This window comes from Anomaloglossus baeobatrachus, chromosome 2 (assembly GCF_048569485.1).
Source record: "Anomaloglossus baeobatrachus isolate aAnoBae1 chromosome 2, aAnoBae1.hap1, whole genome shotgun sequence".
In the NCBI taxonomy this organism is placed as follows: domain Eukaryota; kingdom Metazoa; phylum Chordata; class Amphibia; order Anura; family Aromobatidae; genus Anomaloglossus; species Anomaloglossus baeobatrachus.
The window spans coordinates 785,900,559-785,923,830 of NC_134354.1; the positions used below are offsets into that span (position 1 = coordinate 785,900,559).

Consider the following 23,272-nt stretch of genomic DNA (forward strand, 5'->3'; position numbering starts at 1 on the left):
GACGCTCTGTTATGGAGGATCTGTGGATGACGCTCTGTTATGGGGGATCTGGGGATGACGCTCTGTTATGGGGGATCTGTGAATGACGCTCTGTTATGGGGGATCTGTGGATGACGCTGTGTTATGGGGATCTGTGGATGACGCTCTGTTATGGGGGATCTGTGGAGGATGCTCTGTTATGGGGGATCTGTGGATGACGCTCTGTTATGGGGGATCTGTGGATGACGCTCTGTTATGGGGGATCTGTGGATGACGCTCTGTTATGGGGGATCTGCGGGTGACGCTCTGTTATGGGGGATCTGTGGATGACGCTCTGTTATGGGGGATCTGTGGATGACGCTCTGTTATGGGGGATCTGTGGATGACGCTCTGTTATGGGGGATCTGTGGATGACGCTCTGTTATGGGGGATCTGTGGATGACGCTCTGTTATGGGGGATCTGTGGATGACGCTCTGTTATGGGGGATCTGCGGATGACGCTCTGTTATGGGGGTGACGCAGTATCATCACTGGACTTCTTCCTGTTTGTCCTTCGCAATCTCAGTGTCACTTCCCCTGTATGTTGCAGCTTTGTACATGTTGCAGGTTCCTGTGGACAGTAAGGGGTTAATCGTTGCCCAGTAGGAGGACTTCCTGTCTCTGGAACCTTTCTGTATTGTCTGCAGGGGACGTGTTTCCGCGTTGCACATCCTGTGCTCTGCCAGTACTGTCCCCCATGTGGTGAGAAGGTGACTGTTTTTGCAGAGGGATTATTACAGGATCTGGTGATATTCGGGGGCTCTGACCTCGGTGCTTTTCTCCCCTTCAGATGCTGCCTGTCAGAGGGGGGGCCCTGGTGAGATCCGCGGCTGCTGTGTGCAGGTAAGACCCCCATCCTGTACAGACCCCCCATCCTGCACAGTATATAATACATCCTATCCCCCCGCACAGTATATAATACATCCTATCCCCCCGCACAGTATATAATACATCATATCCCCCCGCACAGTATATAATACATCATATCCCCCCGCACAGTATATAATATATCCTATCCCCCCGCACAGTATATAATACATCATATCCCCCCGCACAGTATATAATACATCATATCCCCCCCTGCACAGTATATAATACATCATATCCCCCCGCACAGTATATAATACATCATATCCCCCCGCACAGTATATAATACATCATATCCCCCCGCACAGTATATAATACATCATATCCCCCCGCACAGTATATAATACATCCTATCCCCCCTGCACAGTATATAATACATCCTATCCCCCCTGCACAGTATATAATACATCATATCCCCCCGCACAGTATATAATACATCATATCCCCCCGCACAGTATATAATACATCATATCCCCCCGCACAGTATATAATACATCCTATCCCCCCTGCACAGTATATAATACATCATATCCCCCCGCACAGTATATAATACATCCTATCCCCCCTGCACAGTATATAATACATCCTATCCCCCCGCACAGTATATAATACATCATATCCCCCCTGCACAGTATATAATAAATCATATCTCCCCGCACAGTATATAATACATCATATCCCCCCCTGCACAGTATATAATACATCATATCCCCCCGCACAGTATATAATACATCATATCCCCCCTGCACAGTGTATAATACATCCTATCCCCCCGCACAGTATATAATACATCATATCCCCCCCTGCACAGTATATAATACATCATATCCCCCCCTGCACAGTATATAATACATCATATCCCCCCCTGCACAGTATATAATACATCATATCCCCCCGCACAGTATATAATACATCATATCCCCCCCTGCACAGTATATAATACATCATATCCCCCCCTGCACAGTATATAATACATCATATCCCCCGCACAGTATATAATACATCATATCCCCCCGCACAGTATATAATACATCCTATCCCCCCGCACAGTGTATAATACATCCTATCCCCCCGCACAGTATATAATACATCATATCCCCCCCCTGCACAGTATATAATACATCATATCCCCCCCTGCACAGTATATAATACATCATATCCCCCCCTGCACAGTATATAATACATCATATCCCCCCCGCACAGTATATAATACATCATATCCCCCCCTGCACAGTGTATAATACATCATATCCCCCCCTGCACAGTGTATAATACATCATATCCCCCCCTGCACAGTATATAATACATCATATCCCCCCCTGCACAGTATATAATACATCATATCCCCCCCTGCACAGTATATAATACATCATATCCCCCGCACAGTATATAATACATCATATCCCCCCCTGCACAGTATATAATACATCATATCCCCCGCACAGTATATAATACATTATATCCCCCCCGCACAGTATATAATACATCTCATCCCCCCCTGCACAGTATATAATATATCATATCCCCCCTGCACAGTATATAATATATCCTATCCCCCCTGCACAGTATATAATATATCCTATCCCCCCGCACAGTATATAATACATCATATCCCCCCGCACAGTATATAATACATCATATCCCCCCCGCACAGTATATAATACATCATATCCCCCCCGCACAGTATATAATACATCATATCCCCCCCTGCACAGTGTATAATACATCATATCCCCCCTGCACAGTATATAATACATCATATCCCCCCCCGCACAGTATATAATACATCATATCCCCCCGTACAGTATATAATACATCATATCCCCCCCTGCACAGTGTATAATACATCATATCCCCCCGCACAGTATATAATACATCCTATCCCCCCGCACAGTATATAATACATCACATCCCCCCTGCACAGTATATAATACATCATATCCCCCCCATGCACAGTGTATAATACATCATATCCCCCCCTGCACAGTATATAATACATCATATCCCCCCCTGCATAGTCTATAATACATCATATCCCCCCCTGCACAGTGTATAATACATCATATCCCCCCCTGCACAGTATATAATACATCATATCCCCCCTGCACAGTATATAATACATCATATCCCCCCTGCACAGTATATAATACATCATATCCCCCCTGCACAGTATATAATACATCATATCCCCCCCTGCACAGTATATAATACATCATTTCTTCGGCGCTCCATTGGGAGACCCAGACGATTGGGGTATAGCTACTGCCCTCCGGAGGCCACACAAAGCACTACACTAAAAAGTGCAAGGCCCCTCCCCTTCTGGCTATACCCCCCCGTGATATCACGGGTTCTCCAGTTTTAGCTTTGTGTGCGAAGGAGGTCAGACATCCATGCATAGCTCCACAGATTTTAGTCAGCAGCAGCTGCTGACTATGTCGGATGGAAGAAAAGAGGGCCCATGTAGGGCCCCCAGCATGCTCCCTTCTCACCCGTGGATGGTGTTGTAAGGTTGAGGTACTTATTGCTAGTACAGAGGCCGGAGCCCACATGCTGTTTTCCTTCCCCATCCCCATGAGGGGCTCTGGGTGAAGTGGGATCTTACCGGTCTCCAGGCACAGAGACCGAGCTCCATCCACAGACCCAGAGAACCTGCTGGATATGGAGCTGAGTATCGTCAGGGACAGGGCCCTGCTACATCAAGGTACTCTGTGTTCCCATGCACATCGCACCCACACACACCAGCATTGCTGGGAGTGTTAGTGCGCCGGGGACAACAGCGCGGAGCGCTGGTGCTATTATTCACTGCAGCTTTGCTGAGTGAATTTATGTATTGAAAACGGCCGCGCCGGCCGCTGCTGGTTGTTTTTTACATTGTGGCGCGGCTGGGACTTGTGGTGCGCCGGGGGACTTCGGCGTCGGCCGTGCACATAGGACGGCCGCGCTTATTACTAGAGTCCCCGGCTTTGCGGCCTAGTTTTCGTTTCGTTCCCGCCCCAGCCCTGCCAGTCAGAGGAGGGGCGGGACGCTGTACAGTAGCTCAGCGCAGGGAGCTGGAGTCTGCTTTGCATTCTCCAGCCCCCTCTCACTGAACACAGTGAGACGCCGGGTTCCCGCTCTTGGCTGGGGCTCGCCCACGGCCCGCCCCTCTGCACAGGACGGGGAAGAGAAGCCGGCAGCCATTATGGTTTCCACTCTGGGAGAACGGAACCAGTCACAGGTTTTTGGGCGACCTCGCACCCGCTCTTGTGCGGGCGGTAAGCAACTGACACCACTAATGCTGAAGTGGGCTTTTGGGCTGTGTGCTGATATGCTATGCACTGTACTGTACTGTCGCTATTCTGGGCAACAGCAGCAAATAAGCAATGCTGCTGAGGCACAAGCTTTCAATGCTTCTTCGTTTGCATGTGCTGCAGTGTTTACTGTCAGATTGGGCAACAGCAGCAGTAGAGCAATTTGTGCTAAGGCACAAGCTTTCAATGCTGCTTCGCTTGCATGTGCTGCACGGTTTATTGTTATGCTATACATTCACTGTATGTCGCTATTCTTGGCTAATGCGCCCAGATAAACAGACAAAAGCAGCAGTAGAGCAATGGTGCTACGGCACAAGTTTTCAATGCTGCTTGACTTGCATTGGCTGCAGTGTTTACTGTCATGCTTGTATGCTATACATTCACTGTATGTCGCTATCCTTGGCTAATGTTCCTGGATAAATAGACAACAGCAGCAGAAAGGCTAGGGTGCTAACGCGCAAGCTTTCAATGCTGCTTGGATTGCATGGGCTGCAGTGTTTACTGTCATGCTGTATGCTATACATTCACTGTATGTCGCTATCCTTGTCTCATGCTCCTAGATAAATAGACAACAGCAGCAGAAGAGCAAATGTGCCAAGCCACAAGTTTTCAATGCTGCGTGTACTACATGTGCTGAAGTGTTTATTTGTACTTCATGCTTGTATGACTATTCACTGTACGGTCGCTATCCTCGGCTAGGCTCTTAGATAGCTAGACAACAACAGCAGAAAAAGACAAGTTGCCAATGCACGGGCTTTCTATGCTGCTTGTACTGCATGTCATACGGTTTCAGGACCCCCAGTGCGTGCAATTGCTCAACCGGGGTCTCTGCTATATGTGGCCAAAGGAACCACCTGTGATCTCTGTCCAGAGACAGGGACGAAGTTGCAGTTTTTCCGCTGATATATTGTCTGTGACTATGACTGACATCTTACAGACTTTGCACCCCAAGCAGACCGTGGGCAATATGGTTGCAATGACCCTGGCCGCCCTGATCTGGAGCATCTCAAGGCGCCAGAGTGATTCCAGGCATCCCAGAGAGCAGGCATCCGACACGGTCGACAGTCCCAGATGGCCTAAGCGGGCTCGCTGGCATTAGCCCTCGACTACATCACTGGGCAAGGTCCCAGCTGGAGTACTCTCTGTACGATGAGGCAGACGTAGCTGTTCAGGACTCTGTTCCTGAGACCGCTCTCAATCCGGATACACCGGATGGTGACGCTATAGTGAATAATCTTATTGCGTCCATCAACGAAAGGTTGGGTATTTCTCCCTCAACTCCTCCAGTGGAGGGGTCAGCTTCACAGCAAGAGAAATCTCTATATATTGAGTACTTGTTTAGCACTCTGACTCCAGAGACGCAGTCCAGAAACGACACGCTTATCACGATAAGCGTTTCTCCGACCGTATTAATGAGACACGTGTCGCTCCCCCTGACGTGGTCAAGCGCTAGACCCAGTATCCAAATGTGGATCCCCCAATCTCCATGCTTGCAGCTAGATCTATAGTTGTAGTGGTGGATAGGACTTCACTTCAAAATGCCATTGACAGGCAGATTGGCCTCTGGTTGCAATCTGTCTATGAAGCTATCGGCAGGTCGGTTGCTCCGGCAGTCGCAGCCGTGAAGGCACTCCAAGCTATTTCAGCTAGTATTGCGCAGAGGGTCGCTGTCACAGGTACTCTCGGTCCCAGCAGCGTCTTTAACTCGCAATGTCGGCATGGCGAATCATGCTGTTATTGCTGTCCGAGACTCTACGAGCCGGACGTCAGTGGCATCCGCCAACTCCGTGTTTTTACGCAGAGGCTAGTAGTTGAGAGATTGGAACAGAGGCTGCTTCCAACGAAGTGCTTAACCAGGTTGCCTTTATCTAGTGATAGTCTGTTGGTAAGGGTTGAATGAAATCATTCAACTATCCAAGACGACTCAAAAAGCCCAGAAGGGCATAGATTCCTAGCGGGCTCAATTCACGCCCGGGGAAGGCAGCCGGAGGATCCGCTACCAAAGCGTTTTTCCTCATAATTTCCAGCCCTCTCACTCCGCAACCGCGGGGGGGCAGACTCCCCCGCTTTAGCGGCATTTACCTACCGCAGGTTGAGGGCCTGTGAGTGAGAGTCAGTTTGTTTTCAAACTACCGCACCGACCGAGCCGAGGCTCTAATGCAGGCGGAAAGAGCGGTAATCCCTGTTCCTCTTCAGGAACCAGATACGCATTTTGCCCCGACCTGGTCGTGGTGCCAAAATAGGACGGCTCCTTCCGTCCCGTTCTGGACTTTATACTGCTTAACGAGCACGTGAAAACCAGGCGGTTCCGGATGGCATCACTCCGCTCCGTCATTGCCTCTCTGTCTCAAGGAGTTTTCCTAGCTTCAATAGACATCAGGATGCTTATCTACACGTGCCGATTGCTCCGAGGCACCGGCGTTGGCTACGATTCGTTATTAAAGACGAGAATATTTCGTTTCGTAGCCATACCCTTTGGCTGGCGACAGCCCCACGGGTGTTCACCAAGTTCGTGGCAGCAGAGGGAGCAGTCCCGCGCTCTCACGGTCACTCTGTGATCCTTTACTTGGGCAATCTACTGGTCAAGGCACTCTCCTTTACAAGCATGCCAACACAACCTGAACATGGCGCTGGACCCTTCCCAGAGTTTCGGGTGGGTCTTCAACTTTTCAAGGTTGAACCCAATCGCTGGCATCTCCTGGAGAGTTTTCACACTCTCTCAGCGATAGTGAAGCTTCCGCTGGACAAACAGCGTTCACTACAGACGAGGGGACAGTCTCTCCTTCAAGGAGGCGCCTCATCCAGAGGCGAGTTTTAGCTTTTCCAGACGGTCAAAGACCATCTTCAGAGGAGTCCACTCTTCAACTCAGTGGTCTGGAGCTCTGGGCAGTGTATCTTGCACTGCAAGCCTTCCTGCAGTGGCTGGAATGCAAATAGATCCGAATTCAGTCGGACTATCCACAGCGGTGGCATACACCAACCACCAAGGCGGACTACGCAGTCGACAAGACTCCCAAGAGGTCCGGCGGATTCTGCTATGGGTAGAAGACAGAGCATACACCATATCAGCTGTTCACATCCCGGGCGTACGACACTAGGAAGCAGACTTCCTCAGTCGCCAGGGCGTGGACGCAGGGGAATGGGCTCTGCACCCGTTTGTTTGCAAGAATTCTGTAGACGCAGGATGAAGACGGACGTTGACGTCATGGCTTCTCGGCAACAACAAGGTCCCGATTTTCATGACGCGGTCTTACGATCAAAGAGCTCTGGCGACAGGCGCCTTGGCTCAGGATTGGTCACAGTTCCAGCTACCGATTGCTGCCACACCATCCTCGTCGCCCCAGACTGGCCGGGGAGGTCGTGGTACCGTGATCTGTGGCATCTCACCGTCGGTCGACCGTGAGCACGACGTCATTGCCACCATGAGACGGGCTAGCCAGCCGCGGTCTGCCAAGATCTACCACAACTCGTGGAAGATATTCTTATCTTAGTGTTCTGCTCAGGGAGGGTCTCCCTGGCCATCGGCATTGCCTACTTTGCCTTCCCTCCTGCAATCTGGTTGGGAAAGAGGTTGGTCGCTCGGCTCCCTTTAAGGGCAAGTCTCGGCACTATCCGTGTTCTTTTCAGAAGCGTCTAGCACGTCTTCCTAAGGTGCGCACGTTACTACAGGGGGTTTGTCATATTGTGCCCCCGTACAAGCGGCCGTTAGATCCATGGGATCTGAACAGGGTACTAGTTGCTCTCCAGAAGCCGCATTTCGAGCCTCTGAGGGAAGTTTCCCTTTCGCGCCTGTCACAGAAAGTGGCCTTTCTGGTTGCGATCACGTCGCTTCGGCGAGTGTCTAAGCTGGCGGCTCTGTCATTCAAGGCTCCCTTCCTAGTGTTCCACCAGGACAAGGTAGTGCTGCGCCCTATTCAGGAGTTTCTCCCTAAGGTTGTATCCGCGTTTCTTCTTAATCGGGATATACCCTTTCCTTCCTTTTGTTCTCATCCGGTTCTCCGGTATGAAAAGGATTTACAGTTGTTAGTTCTGGTGAGAGCACTCAGAATCTACATTTCCCGCACGGCGCCCATGCGCCGCTCTGATGCATTTTTTTTTCCTTGTCGCTGGTACGCGCAAGGGGTTGCAGGTTTCTAAAGCCACCATGGCTCGATGGATCAAAGAACCAATTCTTGAAGACTACCGTTCTGCGGGGCTTCCGGTTCCTTCAGGGCTGAAGGTCCATTCTACCAGAGCCGTAGGTGCGTTTTGGGCATTACGACACCAGGCTACGGCTCAACAGGTGTGCCAGGCAGCTACCTGGTCGAGCCTGCACATTTTTCACCAAACATTATCAGGTGCATACCTATGCTTCGGCGGACGCCAGCCTAGGTAGAAGAGCCCTGCAGGTGGCAGTGGCTTCCCCATAGGGGAGGGCTGTCTTGCAGCTCTAACATGAGGTATTTCTTTACCCACCCAGGGACAGCTTTTGGACGTCCCAATCGTCTGGGTCTCCCAATGGAGCGCCGAAGAAGAAGGGAATTTTGTTACTTACCGTAAATTCCTTTTCTTCTAGCTCTTATTGGGAGACCCAGCACCCGCCCTGTTGTCCTTCGGGATTTTTTTGTTGTTTGCGGGTACACATGTTGTTCATGTTGAACGGTTTTTCAGTTCTCCGATGTTACTCGGAGTTAATTTGTTTAAACCAGTTATTGGCTTTCCTCCTTCTTGCTTTGGCACTAAAACTGGAGAACCCGTGATATCACGGGGGGGTATAGCCAGAAGGGGAGGGGCCTTGCACTTTTTAGTGTAGTGCTTTGTGTGGCCTCCGGAGGGCAGTAGCTATACCCCAATCGTCTGGGTCTCCCAATAAGAGCTAGAAGAAAAGGAATTTACGGTAAGTAACAAAATTCCCTTCATCCCCCCCGCACAGTGTATAATACATCATATCCCCCCGCACAATATATAATACATCATATCCCCCCCTGCACAGTATATAATACATCATATCCCCCCGCACAGTATATAATACATCATATCCCCCCGCACAGTATATAATATATCCTATCCCCCCGCACAGTATATAATACATCATATCCCCCCGCACAGTATATAATACATCATATCCCCCCCTGCACAGTATATAATACATCATATCCCCCCCTGCACAGTATATAATACATCCTATCCCCCCGCACAGTATATAATACATCATATCCCCCCGCACAGTATATAATACATCATATCCCCCCCTGCACAGTGTATAATACATCATATCCCCCCCTGCACAGTGTATAATACATCATATCCCCCCCTGCACAGTGTATAATACATCATATCCCCCCCTGCACAGTGTATAATACATCATATCCCCCCCTGCACAGTGTATAATACATCATATCCCCCCCTGCACAGTGTATAATACATCATATCCCCCCCGCACAGTATATAATACATCATATCCCCCCCTGCACAGTATATAATACATCATATCCCCCCGCACAGTATATAATACATCATATCCCCCCCTGCACAGTATATAATACATCCTATCCCCCCGCACAGTATATAATACATCATATCCCCCCTGCACAGTATATAATACATCATATCCCCCCGCACAGTATATAATACATCATATCCCCCCCGCACAGTATATAATACATCATATCCCCCCCGCACAGTATATAATACATCATACCCCCCCTGCACAGTATATAATATATCCTATCCCCCCCGCACAGTATATAATACATCATATCCCCCCGCACAGTATATAATACATCATATCCCCCCGCACAGTATATAATACATCATATCCCCCCGCACAGTATATAATACATCATATCCCCCCGCACAGTATATAATACATCATATCCCCCCGCACAGTATATAATACATCATATCCCCCCCGCACAATATATAATACATCATATCCCCCCCTGCACAGTATATAATACATCATATCCCCCCGCACAGTATATAATACATCATATCCCCCCGCACAGTATATAATACATCATATCCCCCCCGCACAGTATATAATACATCATATCCCCCCGCACAGTATATAATACATCATATCCCCCCGCACAGTATATAATACATCATATCCCCCCGCACAGTATATAATACATCATAGGTGGGACTGGCTGCTGATAGATCTGCACCCCGGTTCCTGGTATGGTGACATAAGGAAGGCCAGATGTATCATTAGCTGTTTGTGTGTGGAGGTAGGAGGTTCTGTGTGTGTGTGTGTGGAGGTAGGAGGTTCTGTGTGTGTGTGTGTGTGGAGGTAGGAGGTTCTGTGTGTGTGTGTGTGGAGGTAGGAGGTTCTGTGTGTGTGTGTGTGGAGGTAGGAGGCCCGTGTGTGTGTGTGTGTGCGTGTGTGTGTGGAGGTAGGAGGTCCGTGTGTGTGTGCGTGTGTGTGTGTGGAGGTAGGAGGTCCGTGTGTGTGTGTGTGTGTGGAGGTAGGAGGTCCTCGTGTGTGTGTGTGTGTGTGGAGGTAGGAGGTCCTCGTGTGTGTGTGGAGGTAGGAGGTCCGTGTGTGTGTGTGTGTGTGTGGAGGTAGGAGGCCCGTGTGTGTGTGTGTGTGTGGAGGTAGGAGGCCCGTGTGTGTGTGTGTGGAGGTAGGAGGCCCGTGTGTGTGTGTGGAGGTAGGAGGCCCGTGTGTGTGTGGAGGTAGGAGGTCCTCGTGTGTGTGTGGAGGTAGGAGGTCCTCGTGTGTGTGTGTGTGTGTGTGTGCGTGTGTGTGTGGAGGTAGGAGGTCCTCCTGTGTGTGTGTGTGTGGAGGTAGGAGGTCCTCCTGTGTGTGTGTGTGTGTGTGTGTGTGTGTGGAGGTAGGAGGTCCTCCTGTGTGTGTGTGTGTGTGTGTGGAGGTAGGAGGTCCCTCGTGTGTGTGTGTGTGTGTGTGTAGGTAGGAGGTCCTCCTGTGTGTGTGTGTGTGTGTGTGTAGGTAGGAGGTCCTCGTTTGTGTGTATGTGTGTGTGTGGAGGTAGGAGGCCCGTGTATGTGTGTGTGTGGAGGTAGGAGGCCCGTGTGTGTGTGTGTGTGGAGGTAGGAGGCCCGTGTGTGTGTGTGTGTGTGCGTGTGTGTGTGGAGGTAGGAGGTCCTCGTGTGTGTGTGTGTAGGTAGGAGGTCCTCGTGTGTGTGTGTGTGTGTGTGTGTGTGTGTGTGTGTGTGTGTGTGTGTGTGTGTGTGTGTGTGTGTGTGCGTGCGTGTGCGTGGAGGTAGGAGGTCCTCGTGTGTGTGTGTGTGTGTGTGTGGGTGGAGGTAGGAGGTCCTCGTGTGTGTGTGTGTGTGGAGGTAGGAGGTCCTCGTGTGTGTGTGTATAGGTAGGAGGTCCTCCTGTGTGTGTGTATAGGTAGGAGGTCCTCGTGTGTGTGTGTGTGTGTATAGGTAGGAGGTCCTCGTGTGTGTGTGTATAGGTAGGAGGTCCTCGTGTGTGTGTGTGTATAGGTAGGAGGTCCTCGTGTGTGTGTATAGGTAGGAGGTCCTCGTGTGTGTGTGTGTGTGTAGGTAGGAGATCCGTGTGTGTAGGTAGGAGGTCCTCGTGTGTGTGTGTGTAGGTAGGAGGTCCTCGTTTGTGTGTATGTGTGTGTGTGGAGGTAGGAGGTCCTCGTTTGTGTGTATGTGTGTGTGTGGAGGTAGGAGGCCCGTGTATGTGTGTGTGTGGAGGTAGGAGGCCCGTGTGTGTGTGTGGAGGTAGGAGGTCCTCGTGTGTGTGTGTGTGCGCGTGTGTGCGTGGAGGTAGGAGGTCCTCGTGTGTGTGTGTGTGGGTGGAGGTAGGAGGTCCTCGTGTGTGTGTGTGGAGGTAGGAGGTCCTCGTGTGTGTGTGTGTGTGTATAGGTAGGAGGTCCTCCTGTGTGTGTGTATAGGTAGGAGGTCCTCGTGTGTGTATAGGTAGGAGGTCCTCGTGTGTGTGTGTGTATAGGTAGGAGGTCCTCGTGTGTGTGTGTATAGGTAGGAGGTCCTCGTGTGTGTGTGGGTAGGAGGTCCTCGTGTGTGTGTGTGTGTGTGTGTAGGTAGGAGGTCCTCCTGTGTGTGTGTGTGTGTGTGTGTGTGTGTGTGTGGAGGTAGGAGGTCCTCGTGTGTGTGTGGAGGTAGGAGGTCCTCGTGTGTGTGTGTATAGGTAGGAGGTCCTCGTGTGTGTGTGTGTATAGGTAGGAGGTCCTCGTGTGTGTGTGTGTGTATAGGTAGGAGGTCCTCGTGTGTGTGTGTGTGTGTGGGTAGGAGGTCCTCGTGTGTGTGTGTGTGTGTGTGTGTGTAGGTAGGAGGTCCTCCTGTGTGTGTGTGTGTGTGTGGAGGTAGGAGGTCCTCGTGTGTGTGTGTATAGGTAGGAGGTCCTCCTGTGTGTGTGTGTGTATAGGTAGGAGGTCCTCGTGTGTGTGTGTGTATAGGTAGGAGGTCCTCGTGTGTGTGTGTGTATAGGTAGGAGGTCCTCCTGTGTGTGTGTGTATAGGTAGGAGGTCCTCCTGTGTGTGTGTGTATAGGTAGGAGGTCCTCCTGTGTGTGTGTGTATAGGTAGGAGGTCCTCGTGTGTGTGTGTATAGGTAGGAGGTCCTCCTGTGTGTGTGTATAGGTAGGAGGTCCTCGTGTGTGTGTGTGTATAGGTAGGAGGTCCTCGTGTGTGTGTGTGTGTGTGTGTGTGTGTGGAGGTCCTCCTGTGTGTGTGTATAGGTAGGAGGTCCTCGTGTGTGTGTGTGTGGAGGTCCTCCTGTGTGTGTGTATAGGTAGGAGGTCCTCGTGTGTGTGTGTATAGGTAGGAGGTCCTCGTGTGTGTGTGTATAGGTAGGAGGTCCTCCTGTGTGTGTGTATAGGTAGGAGGTCCTCCTGTGTGTGTGTGTGTGTGTGTGTGTGTGTGTGTATAGGTAGGAGGTCCTCGTGTGTGTGTGTGTGTGTGTGTGTGGAGGTCCTCCTGTGTGTGTGTATAGGTAGGAGGTCCTCGTGTGTGTGTGTGTGGAGGTAGGAGGTCCTCGTGTGTGTGTGTATAGGTAGGAGGTCCTCGTGTGTGTGTGTGTGTATAGGTAGGAGGTCCTCCTGTGTGTGTGTATAGGTAGGAGGTCCTTGTGTGTGTGTGTGTATAGGTAGGAGGTCCTCGTGTGTGTGTGTGTGTGTGTGTGTGGAGGTCCTCCTGTGTGTGTGTATAGGTAGGAGGTCCTCGTGTGTGTGTGTATAGGTAGGAGGTCCTCGTGTGTGTGTGTATAGGTAGGAGGTCCTCGTGTGTGTGTGTATAGGTAGGAGGTCCTCCTGTGTGTGTGTATAGGTAGGAGGTCCTCCTGTGTGTGTGTGTGTGTGTGTGTGTGTGTGTGTGTATAGGTAGGAGGTCCTCGTGTGTGTGTGTGTGGAGGTAGGAGGTCCTCGTGTGTGTGTGTATAGGTAGGAGGTCCTCGTGTGTGTGTGTGTGTATAGGTAGGAGGTCCTCGTGTGTGTGTGTGTGTATAGGTAGGAGGTCCTCCTGTGTGAAGCCTCCATGCTGGATAACACTCCCGTGCGTTTGTTAGGCCTGTGTATTCTGTTGTCCTGCACTGAATGGCTGTTATTTTTTTGTGGGTTTTTGTGGCTCGCTTTATGGCATCTTCATAAAGCAGTCTGGACACTTTGTCGCCTTCCGTGCCCACCTCAACGTCGCCGAGTGATCAGTACCTCTACAATAGGTAAAATAAGGGTCTTCTTTGAAGCTCGGGGGTGGGGTTCACAGGAGAGCAGTATATGCGGTAGTCAGGAAGGCAGGGACGGTAATAAACCTCCTCTGCCTTCTGTGCGGAGTCTGGCTGTGCCTGACATCACTCTGTGATTTTAGATGTTTCAGTAAAAAAGTTTAGAAAAAGAAAATGTATGAAAGTCCCAACGTGTGACAGACTGTCAGGATGATCTTCATTCTGGTAACCACCTGATTGAGTGGATCATAACTGGATCTGTTACCGGATCCCTCAGGATCAGCTGCAACCTATGAGACCTCCCAGCAGCCATTGTGTCATTACATTTTAAAACAGTGGTTAATCGCTTGTATTTTATCACTTTATTAATTCATTTCGATGTTTTCTGTGCAGCAGAATTACAGGAAACAGTGGGCTGCAGAGCTGTAATCCTGGTGAGTAAAGCTGAGCGATAACAGAGGAGATTGGCGGTGAAATACCACTGGCCGGGTTCAGATGTGGCCGGTGTGGACTCCGTGGCACAAATCAGTGGAAATTTACAGCACAATACACGTGTATATAAGGTTTTTAGTTCCTCGTCCGCACAAAAAGCCGAGAAAACGCACATTTTTTATTACATTTGCGCGTTTTTTCCATGCTTTTTTTTGTGCATTTTTTAATAATGGTGATAGTGGGGGTTCCTGTGCTGTACCCCCCCAAGCTCGCCACCAGGTCTCCAGCTGATCGTACAGCTGGGACTCGGCTTCCACTGTCCGCGCCGCTCCCGGCAGTTTAATCCCCTAAATGCTGCGTTCAGTACGATCGCAGCATTCAGGAGGCAGGGAGAGGGATCGCTTACTTTTTCCTTCCGATCGGGTCCCTGTAATGCGATCATGACGACCCCGGGTTACTGAGGTATGGATCGCCTCACAGACCAAGGCTCCTATGTTATCTGAGTTCCCTCCAGCAAGGTCCTGCGGTAAAGACCGCGAGATGAGAAAATGGCTGCAGGGATCCCCAATGACATAAAAAAAAGCACATAAAAACGCACAAAAAAGCAACGTGGGCATTACACAGGCGTTTTTTTCCCCTGCTTTTTTTCCACTGACTTGTTTTTCACTTACTCCATTGAAGTCAGTTGGTGAAAAAAGCAGAAAAAAACAGCAAAGAAAAAAGAAGCAACCTGTGAACAGCAAGTACGGATTCTCATAGACTTTGCTGGGATGATATTTCCTTACTGTGTATTGATTAAAAAAAGCAACATAAGCACAAGGCCTAAAAGACACCGTGTTCACGTAGCCACTTTCTGCTCCAAAAACGCCTCAAAAATCCTCTGCATGCACAAACCCTTTCTGCACTGTGTTTTGCGGGAGTTTTCGGAGCAGAAATAGTCCAAATCCTACTCAAAAGTGCACAAAAACTTGGCTATTCTGCTCAGTTTCCACTCTAAAAACTCAGCAAAAAGACTCCGCGTGCAGATACTTTAGAATATATCCCCGTTTTTGTTTTTTGACGTGTATTTTTCTGGCTCAAAAGTTCATCTAGAAAACCCGCAGAGATGAGCCACATAAATTTGGAATGGGTTTCTATGCTTTTTTGTGTGTGATTTTTTTTTTTTTTTTTTTTTTGTATGTGGATTTTGCCAACCCGTCTCCTCTTCCCTGTAGGTTTCCTGGTAGAAGACAGAAGATCCTACAAGTCGCAGCCCACTCATGGCATCGGCCGCTACAGGTTCCTGTTACCCCCAGAAGTGGTGAGGACGTCCTACCTGTAGATGGGGTTATACGGGGGGTGCAGGGACCCCGCAGCTTCTCCACCGTCACAGCCGGTGTTTACATGTCTTATTATATAGGACCAAAAGAAGAAAATCAAGTTACAGAAAAAGGAGATTAAACAAGGCACAGAGTACGAATACGGAGTGCTAAACTTCCAAGTGTCCGGACACAACATGCGCTACGTGGAACATTTCGCCCAGTACATGCATAACTTCTTCAACCAGATGTCTATTAAAGTGGAGGAAAGGTGAGCTCTGCTACATACATTACTGATCCTGTATTATACCCCAGAGCTGCACTCACTATTCTGCTGGTGCAGTCACTGTGTACATACATTACTGATCCTGAGTTACCTCCTGTATTATACCCCAGAGCTGCACTCACTATTCTGCTGGTGCAGTCACTGTGTACATACATTACATTACTGATCCTGAGTTACCTCCTGTATTATACTCCAGAGCTGCACTCACTATTCTGCTGGTGCAGTCACTGTGTACATACATTACATCACTGATCCTGAGTTACCTCCTGTATTATACTCCAGAGCTGCACTCACTATTCTGCTGGTGCAGTCACTGTGTACATACATTACATCACTGATCCTGAGTTACCTCCTGTATTATACTCCAGAGCTGCACTCACTATTCTACTGGTGCAGTCACTGTGTACATACATTACATTACTGATCCTGAGTTACCTCCTGTGAGGTAAATCCGGAGATATGACGATAAATCATGATATTCAAGTTATGTCAGGAAGCCCTCTCCTGGTGTCACCCCCCCTTTCCTTCACACAACTTGTTTAGCAACCCATCCCATGGCCATCTCCTGTGATATGGAAATTAGGTGATGTGGGAACAAAGGACACAGGATGACTCCCTGCCGTCACCCTGTAACAAGAGTTGTATCTCATTATAAGGCTCTGGAACTAGCCAGACAGAACGACTCCAGTAAAAAATGGTTCATATCTCGCAAGCCATATTTCCGAGAAATACGGCAACCATAAAAATGGTGTTTTCGCATGCGGACGATGCTGGCACACCTTTTTTATGGGAGCGGGAGCTTGGGAAATACCCCAGGCGTGATATCAGCCAATGTGGAACTAGTAGACAAGTCATGAAACCTCTCATTCTGTAGCTAAATTCATAACTGTCACAATGAGAGCATTGGCGTCCGCCTACGACGCTCCCAGGCCAAGTTATGGCCATATTCCATGTTGTGGATTTTGTCCATAACTCCAGCCAGGGGTGGAGCAGTGCTCCCTGTGAGGTCACTAAGGTAGGAGGGGACCTGGATTTGTCCAGGTTGATAACCCTACTTCGGCCATTTTCCAGTGTTCTTTCGCTGGGGGTCACGTGTAGGAAACATCTGTGGGAGTTCCTGGAAACCTGGTCTACAGCGCCCCCCTGTGGCCAGACGCACAAGGTAACTGATTGAATTGCATACCTGTCTGTAAACCATGCTTTATCTGTAACTGTACTCTGACATATGTATATTCTGTAGATTCCCTATTGTATATATTGTAGTTTCTAGTGTGCTTTAGGCTGATTAAATTATATAATTAATCTTGGGCTGTTCTGTTATCTCGATCTTGAATCCCACGTCTGTGTGTTCGGCTAATAGTTACCGTGAAGCGGTTGGTGGCAGCGAGTTTGTGCCAAGGATTATTGTGGGGAGGCCAGTGAGATTCGGGGAGATTTTATATATTCCGCCCGCGGAGGTCGGGGGAATATATACCCTACTCTCACCGGGGACCCTTCAATAATCGGCATAAGTAGTATAGCGGCCTCCTTGCTTATTGTCGGGCAATTCCATAATTGGCCTGACTATAAGAGGGGCGCTAGAGAGCGCGTCACGTGCTCTGTCTGTCGGTCGGGAGGTATAAAGGAGGGGTGACCCCCCACTTGTTACCCCCCGATTGTGACGTACTGGTAGCCAGCGCGGGGGATTTCTGAGTGACCCCCCGGTGGTTTGTGACACCTCCTGTATTATACTCCAGAGCTGCACTCACTATTCTGCTGGTGCAGTCACTGTGTACATATATTACATCACTGATCCTGAGTTACCTCCTGTATTATACTCCAGAGCTGCACTCACTATTCTACTGGTGCAGTCACTGTGTACATACATTACATTACTGATCCTGAGTTACCTCCTGTATTATACTCCAGAGCTGCACTCACTATTCTGCTGGTACAGTCCTTGTGTACATACATTACATTACTGATCCTGAGTTACCTCCTGTATTATACTCCAGAGCTGCACTCACTATTCTGCTGGTGCAGTCACTGTGTACATACATTACATCACTGATCCTGAGTTACCTCCTGTATTATACTCCAGAGCTGCACTCACTATTCTACTGGTGCAGTCACTGTGTACATACATTACATTACTGATCCTGAGTTACCTCCTGTATTATACTCCAGAGCTGCACTCACTATTCTGCTGGTACAGTCCTTGTGTACATACATTACATTACTGATCCTGAGTTACCTCCTGTATTATACTCCAGAGCTGCACTCACTATTCTGCTGGTGCAGTCACTGTGTACATACATTACATTACTGATCCTGAGTTACCTCCTGTATTATACTCCAGAGCTGCACTCACTATTCTGCTGGTGCAGTCACTGTGTACATACATTACATTACTAATCCTGAGTTACCTCCTGTGTTATACTCCAGAGCTGCGCTCACTATTCTGCTGGTGCAGTCACTGTGTACATACATTACATTACTGATCCTGAGTTACCTCCTGTGTTATACTCCAGAGCTGCACTCTCTATTCTGCTGGTGCAGTCACTGTGTACATACATTACATTACTGATCCTGAGTTACCTCCTGTGTTATACTCCAGAGCTGCACTCACTATTCTGCTGGTGCAGTCACTGTGTACATACATTACATTACTGATCCTGAGTTACCTCCTGTATTATACTCCAGAGCTGCACTCCCTATTCTGCTAGTGCAGTCTCTGTGTACATACGTTACTTATCCAGGGGTTGAAGTCTGTAGTTTTTCCTACAAGCTTTATACAGATAATGAGCTGTCAGGGAGTATCAGAGTTCAGCTCTGCAGCATGCAGAGTAATGCAGCTGTTGTTCCTTTATAGCTGTATCGCTGCTGACCTCATATTTTCCACTTGTCTTTACAGTTACGCTAAACCCACCAAAACCAAGGAGGTGCTGCTGCTGCCGGAGGTGGGGAACAAGATGTTTGTGGACTCGGTGCTGACCCTCCATGAGCGGATCGTCCAGGTCAGTGGAACTTGCTGCATTTTCATCTTTAATACAGAACCATAAAGTCAGGAGGATTGATATAAGCGTTTACTGGATCCACCAGCCTCCTCCTCCCGCACTTACAATATGGCGGGCGGTGACTGATGAGGCCGGTGTATTGGTTGCTTTAGCTCCTTCTTGTTTTCTAGGTCAGCGGTGTAAGCGCCACGATGGCTCCGATTATCATAGAAGTGTTCACTATGAACCAGCCTGAAGGGGTTAACTTATTAGTGAAGGAGGTAAGACATGCGACTGGTCACTGCTGGAGGGCGGCCGAGTGCGACTGGTGGCTGCTGGAGGGGGCCCAAGTGCAACTGGTGACTGCTGGAGGGCGGCCGAGTGCGACTGGTGACTGCTGGAGGGCGGCCGAGTGCGACTGGTGACTGCTGGAGGGCGGCCGAGTGCGACTGGTGACTGCTGGAGGGCGGCCGAGTGCGACTGGTGACTGCTGGAGGGCGGCCGAGTGCGACTGGTGACTGCTGGAGGGCGGCCGAGTGCGACTGGTGACTGCTGGAGGGCGGCCGAGTGCGACTGGTGACTGCTGGAGGGCGGCCGAGTGCGACTGGTGACTGCTGGAGGGCGGCCGAGTGCGACTGGTGACTGCTGGAGGGCGGCCGAGTGCGACTGGTGACTGCTGGAGGGCGGCCGAGTGCGACTGGTGACTGCTGGAGGGCGGCCGAGTGTGACTGGTCGCTGCTGGAGGGCTGCCGAGTGCGACTGGTGACTGCTGGAGGGCGGCCGAGTGCGACTGGTGGCTGCTGGAGGGCGGCCGGGTGCGACTGGTGGCTGCTGGAGAGCGGCCGGGTGCGACTGGTGGCTGCTGGAGAGCGGCCGGGTGCGACTGGTGGCTGCGGGAGGGCGGCCGAGTGCGACTGGTGGCTGCTGGAGGGCGGCCGAGTGCGACTGGTGGCTGCTGGAGGGCGGCCGAGTGCGACTGGTGGCTGCTGGAGGGCGGCCGAGTGCGACTGGTGGCTGCTGGAGGGCGGCCGAGTGCGACTGGTGGCTGCTGGAGGGCGGCCGAGTGCGACTGGTGGCTGCTGGAGGGCGGCCGAGTGCGACTGGTGGCTGCTGGAGGGCGGCCGAGTGCGACTGGTGGCTGCTGGAGGGCGGCCGAGTGCGACTGGTGGCTGCTGGAGGGCGGCCGAGTGCGACTGGTGGCTGCTGGAGGGCGGCCGAGTGCGACTGGTGGCTGCTGGAGGGCGGCCGAGTGCGACTGGTGGCTGCTGGAGGGCGGCCGGGTGCGACTGGTGGCTGCTGGAGGGCGGCCGGGTGCGACTGGTGGCTGCTGGAGGGCGGCCGGGTGCGACTGGTGGCTGCTGGAGGGCGGCCGGGTGCGCCTGGTGGCTGCTGGAGGGCGGCCGAGTGCGACTGGTGGCTGCTGGAGGGCGGCCGAGTGCGACTGGTGGCTGCTGGAGGGCGGCCGAGTGCGACTGGTGGCTGCTGGAGGGCGGCCGAGTGCGACTGGTGGCTGCTGGAGGGCGGCCGAGTGCGACTGGTGGCTGCTGGAGGGCGGCCGAGTGCGACTGGTGGCTGCTGGAGGGCGGCCGAGTGCGCCTGGTGGCTGCTGGAGGGCGGCCGAGTGCGACTGGTGGCTGCTGGAGGGCGGCCGAGTGCGACTGGTGGCTGCTGGAGGGCGGCCGAGTTTCCACTGGTGGCTGCTGGAGGGCGGCCGAGTTTCCACTGGTGGCTGCTGGAGGGCGGCCGAGTTTCCACTGGTGGCTGCTGGAGGGCGGCCGAGTTTCCACTGGTGACTGTGATTAAATCTTATACATCTTATATTTTTTCTATATGTAATATTTCTTTTCTGACTGTGTTGTACGTCTCTCTCTGCAGCACACAGACACTGATTACCTGGAGAGATTCAAGGCGCGGCCGGATCTGGACAACCTGCGAGCGTCAGTAATCTGACCGCAACACCGGAGTGACCGGGAGGAATGAGCTGTATAATCACCACAATGTGTCACTATATAACAGCGCGAAGAAACCAGAAGTCACGTGACCGCAACATTAACAAAAAGGAAAAAAAAATGAGAAAAATAAAATTACTTTTTTTACATTTTTTCTTGCGGCAATTTGTGTTTAAAAGCAAAATTTATTATCACCGTAATAATCCGAAACATCCAATGTAGATAAGTATTATAGTAGTTATATTCTTATACATAGGGGGCAGTATTATAGTAGTTATATTCTTGTACATAGGGAGCAGTATTATAGTAGTTATATTCTTGTACATAGGGGGCAGTATTATAGTAGTTATATTCTTGTACATAGGAGCAGTATTATAGTAGTTATATTCTTGTACATAGGGGCAGTATTATAGTAGTTATATTCTTGTACATAGGGGCAGTATTATAGTAATTATATTCTTGTACATAGGGGCAGTATTATAGTAGTTATATTCTTGTATATAGGGGGCAGATTATAGTAGTGATATTCTTGTACATAGGAGCAGTATTATAGTAGTTATATTCTTGTACATAGGAGCAGTATTATAGTAGTTATATTCTTGTACATAGGAGCAGTATTATAGTAGTTATATTCTTGTACATAGGAGCAGTATTATAGTAGTTATATTCTTGTACATAGGAGCAGTATTATAGTAGTTATATTCTTGTACATAGGGGGCAGTATTATAGTAGTTATATTCTTGTACATAGGGGGCAGTATTATAGTAGTTATATTCTTGTATATAGGAGCAGTATTATAGTAGTTATATTCTTGTACATAGGGGCAGTATTATAGTAGTTATATTCTTGTACATAGGGGGCAGTATTATAGTAGTTATATTCTTGTATATAGGAGCAGTATTATAGTAGTGATATTCTTGTACATAGGAGCAGTATTATAGTAGTTATATTCTTGTACATAGGAGCAGTATTATAGTAGTGATATTCTTGTACATAGGGGGCAGTATTATAGTAGTTATATTCTTGTACATAGGGGGCAGTATTATAGTAGTTATATTCTTGTACATAGGGGGCAGTATTATAGTAGTTATATTCTTGTATATAGGAGCAGTATTATAGTAGTGATATTCTTGTACATAGGGGGCAGTATTATAGTAATTATATTCTTGTACATAGGGGGCAGTATTATAGTAGTTATATTCTTGTACATAGGGGCAGTATTATAGTAGTTATATTCTTGTACATAGGGGCAGTATTATAGTAGTTATATTCTTGTACATAGGGGCAGTATTATAGTAGTTATATTCTTGTATATAGGAGCAGTATTATAGTAGTGATATTCTTGTACATAGGGGGCAGTATTATAGTAATTATATTCTTGTACATAGGGGGCAGTATTATAGTAATTATATTCTTGTACATAGGGGGCAGTATTATAGTAGTTATATTCTTGTACATAGGGGCAGTATTATAGTAGTTATATACTTGTACATAGGAGCAGTATTATAGTAGTTATATTCTTGTACATAGGGGGCAGTATTATAGTAGTTATATTCTTGTACATAGGGGCAGTATTATAGTAGTGATATTCTTGTACATAGGGGCAGTATTATAGTAGTGACATTCTTGTACATAGGAGCAGTATTATAGTAATTATATTCTTGTACATAGGGGGCAGTATTATAGTAGTGATTCTTGTACATAGGGGGCAGTATTATAGTAGTTATATTCTTGTACATAGGGGCAGTATTATAGTAGTGATATTCTTGTACATAGGAGCAGTATTATAGTAGTTATATTCTTGTACATAGGGGGCAGTATTATAGTAGTTATATCTTTGTACATAGGGGGCAGTATTATAGTAGTTATAGTCTTGTACATGGGGCGGTATTATAGTAGATATATTCTTGTACATAGAAGCAGTATTATAGTAGTTATATTCTTGTACATAGAGGGCAGTATTATAGTAGTTATATTCTTGTTCATAGGGGGCAGTATTATAGTAGTTATATTCTTGTTTATAGGGGGCAGTATTATAGTAGTTATATTCTTGTACATAGGGGGCAGTATTATAGTAGTTATATTCTTGTATATAGGGGGCAGTATTATAGTAGTTATATTCTTGTACATAGGAGCAGTATTATAGTAGTTATATTCTTGTACATAGGGGCAGTATTATAGTAGTTATATTCTTGTACATAGGGGCAGCATTATAGTAGTTATATTCTTGTACATAGGGGCAGTATTATAGTATATTCTTGTACATAGGGGCAGTATTATAGTGCTTTCCTTAACCAAGAATCTGCAAAAACAATAGTGCATGCCCTGATCATCTCCCGCCTCGACTACTGCAACCTCCTGCTCTGTGGCCTCCCTTCCAACACTCTCTTGCACCCCTCCAATCTATCCTAAACTCTGCGGCCCGCTTAATCCACCTCTCCCCCCGCTATTCCCCAGCCTCGCCACTCTGCCAATCCCTTCACTGGCTTCCCATCGCCCAACGACTCCAGTTCAAAACA

At 49.0% G+C, this 23,272-nt stretch overlaps 1 protein-coding gene across 1 annotated transcript; it reads left to right on the forward strand.

Annotated features, from left to right (window-relative positions):
• Positions 1–628: 628 nt before the first annotated feature.
• Positions 629–20,905, forward strand: MRPL48 (mitochondrial ribosomal protein L48). The gene is made up of 8 exons (XM_075334743.1): positions 629–728; positions 809–861; positions 14,207–14,247; positions 15,460–15,545; positions 15,645–15,814; positions 18,723–18,825; positions 18,996–19,085; positions 20,680–20,905. The coding sequence occupies exons 2-8, from the start codon at positions 809–811 to the stop codon at positions 20,752–20,754; spliced, it is 618 nt and encodes a 205-aa protein (XP_075190858.1). The 5' UTR covers positions 629–728; the 3' UTR covers positions 20,755–20,905.
• The last annotated feature ends 2,367 nt before the right edge of the window (positions 20,906–23,272 follow it).

What these genes read in the sequence shown, in the direction of transcription:
- MRPL48 (XM_075334743.1), top strand. Translation starts at nt 809, where the DNA reads ATGCTGCCTGTCAGAGGGGGGGCCCTGGTGAGATCCGCGGCTGCTGTG. An exon ending in TCCGCGGCTGCTGTGTGCAG is followed by an intron (nt 862 to 14,206) that starts GTAAGACCCCCA and finishes TTTTCTGTGCAG; the next exon opens with CAGAATTACAGGAAACAGTG. An exon ending in TCCATGAGCGGATCGTCCAG is followed by an intron (nt 18,826 to 18,995) that starts GTCAGTGGAACT and finishes CTTGTTTTCTAG; the next exon opens with GTCAGCGGTGTAAGCGCCAC.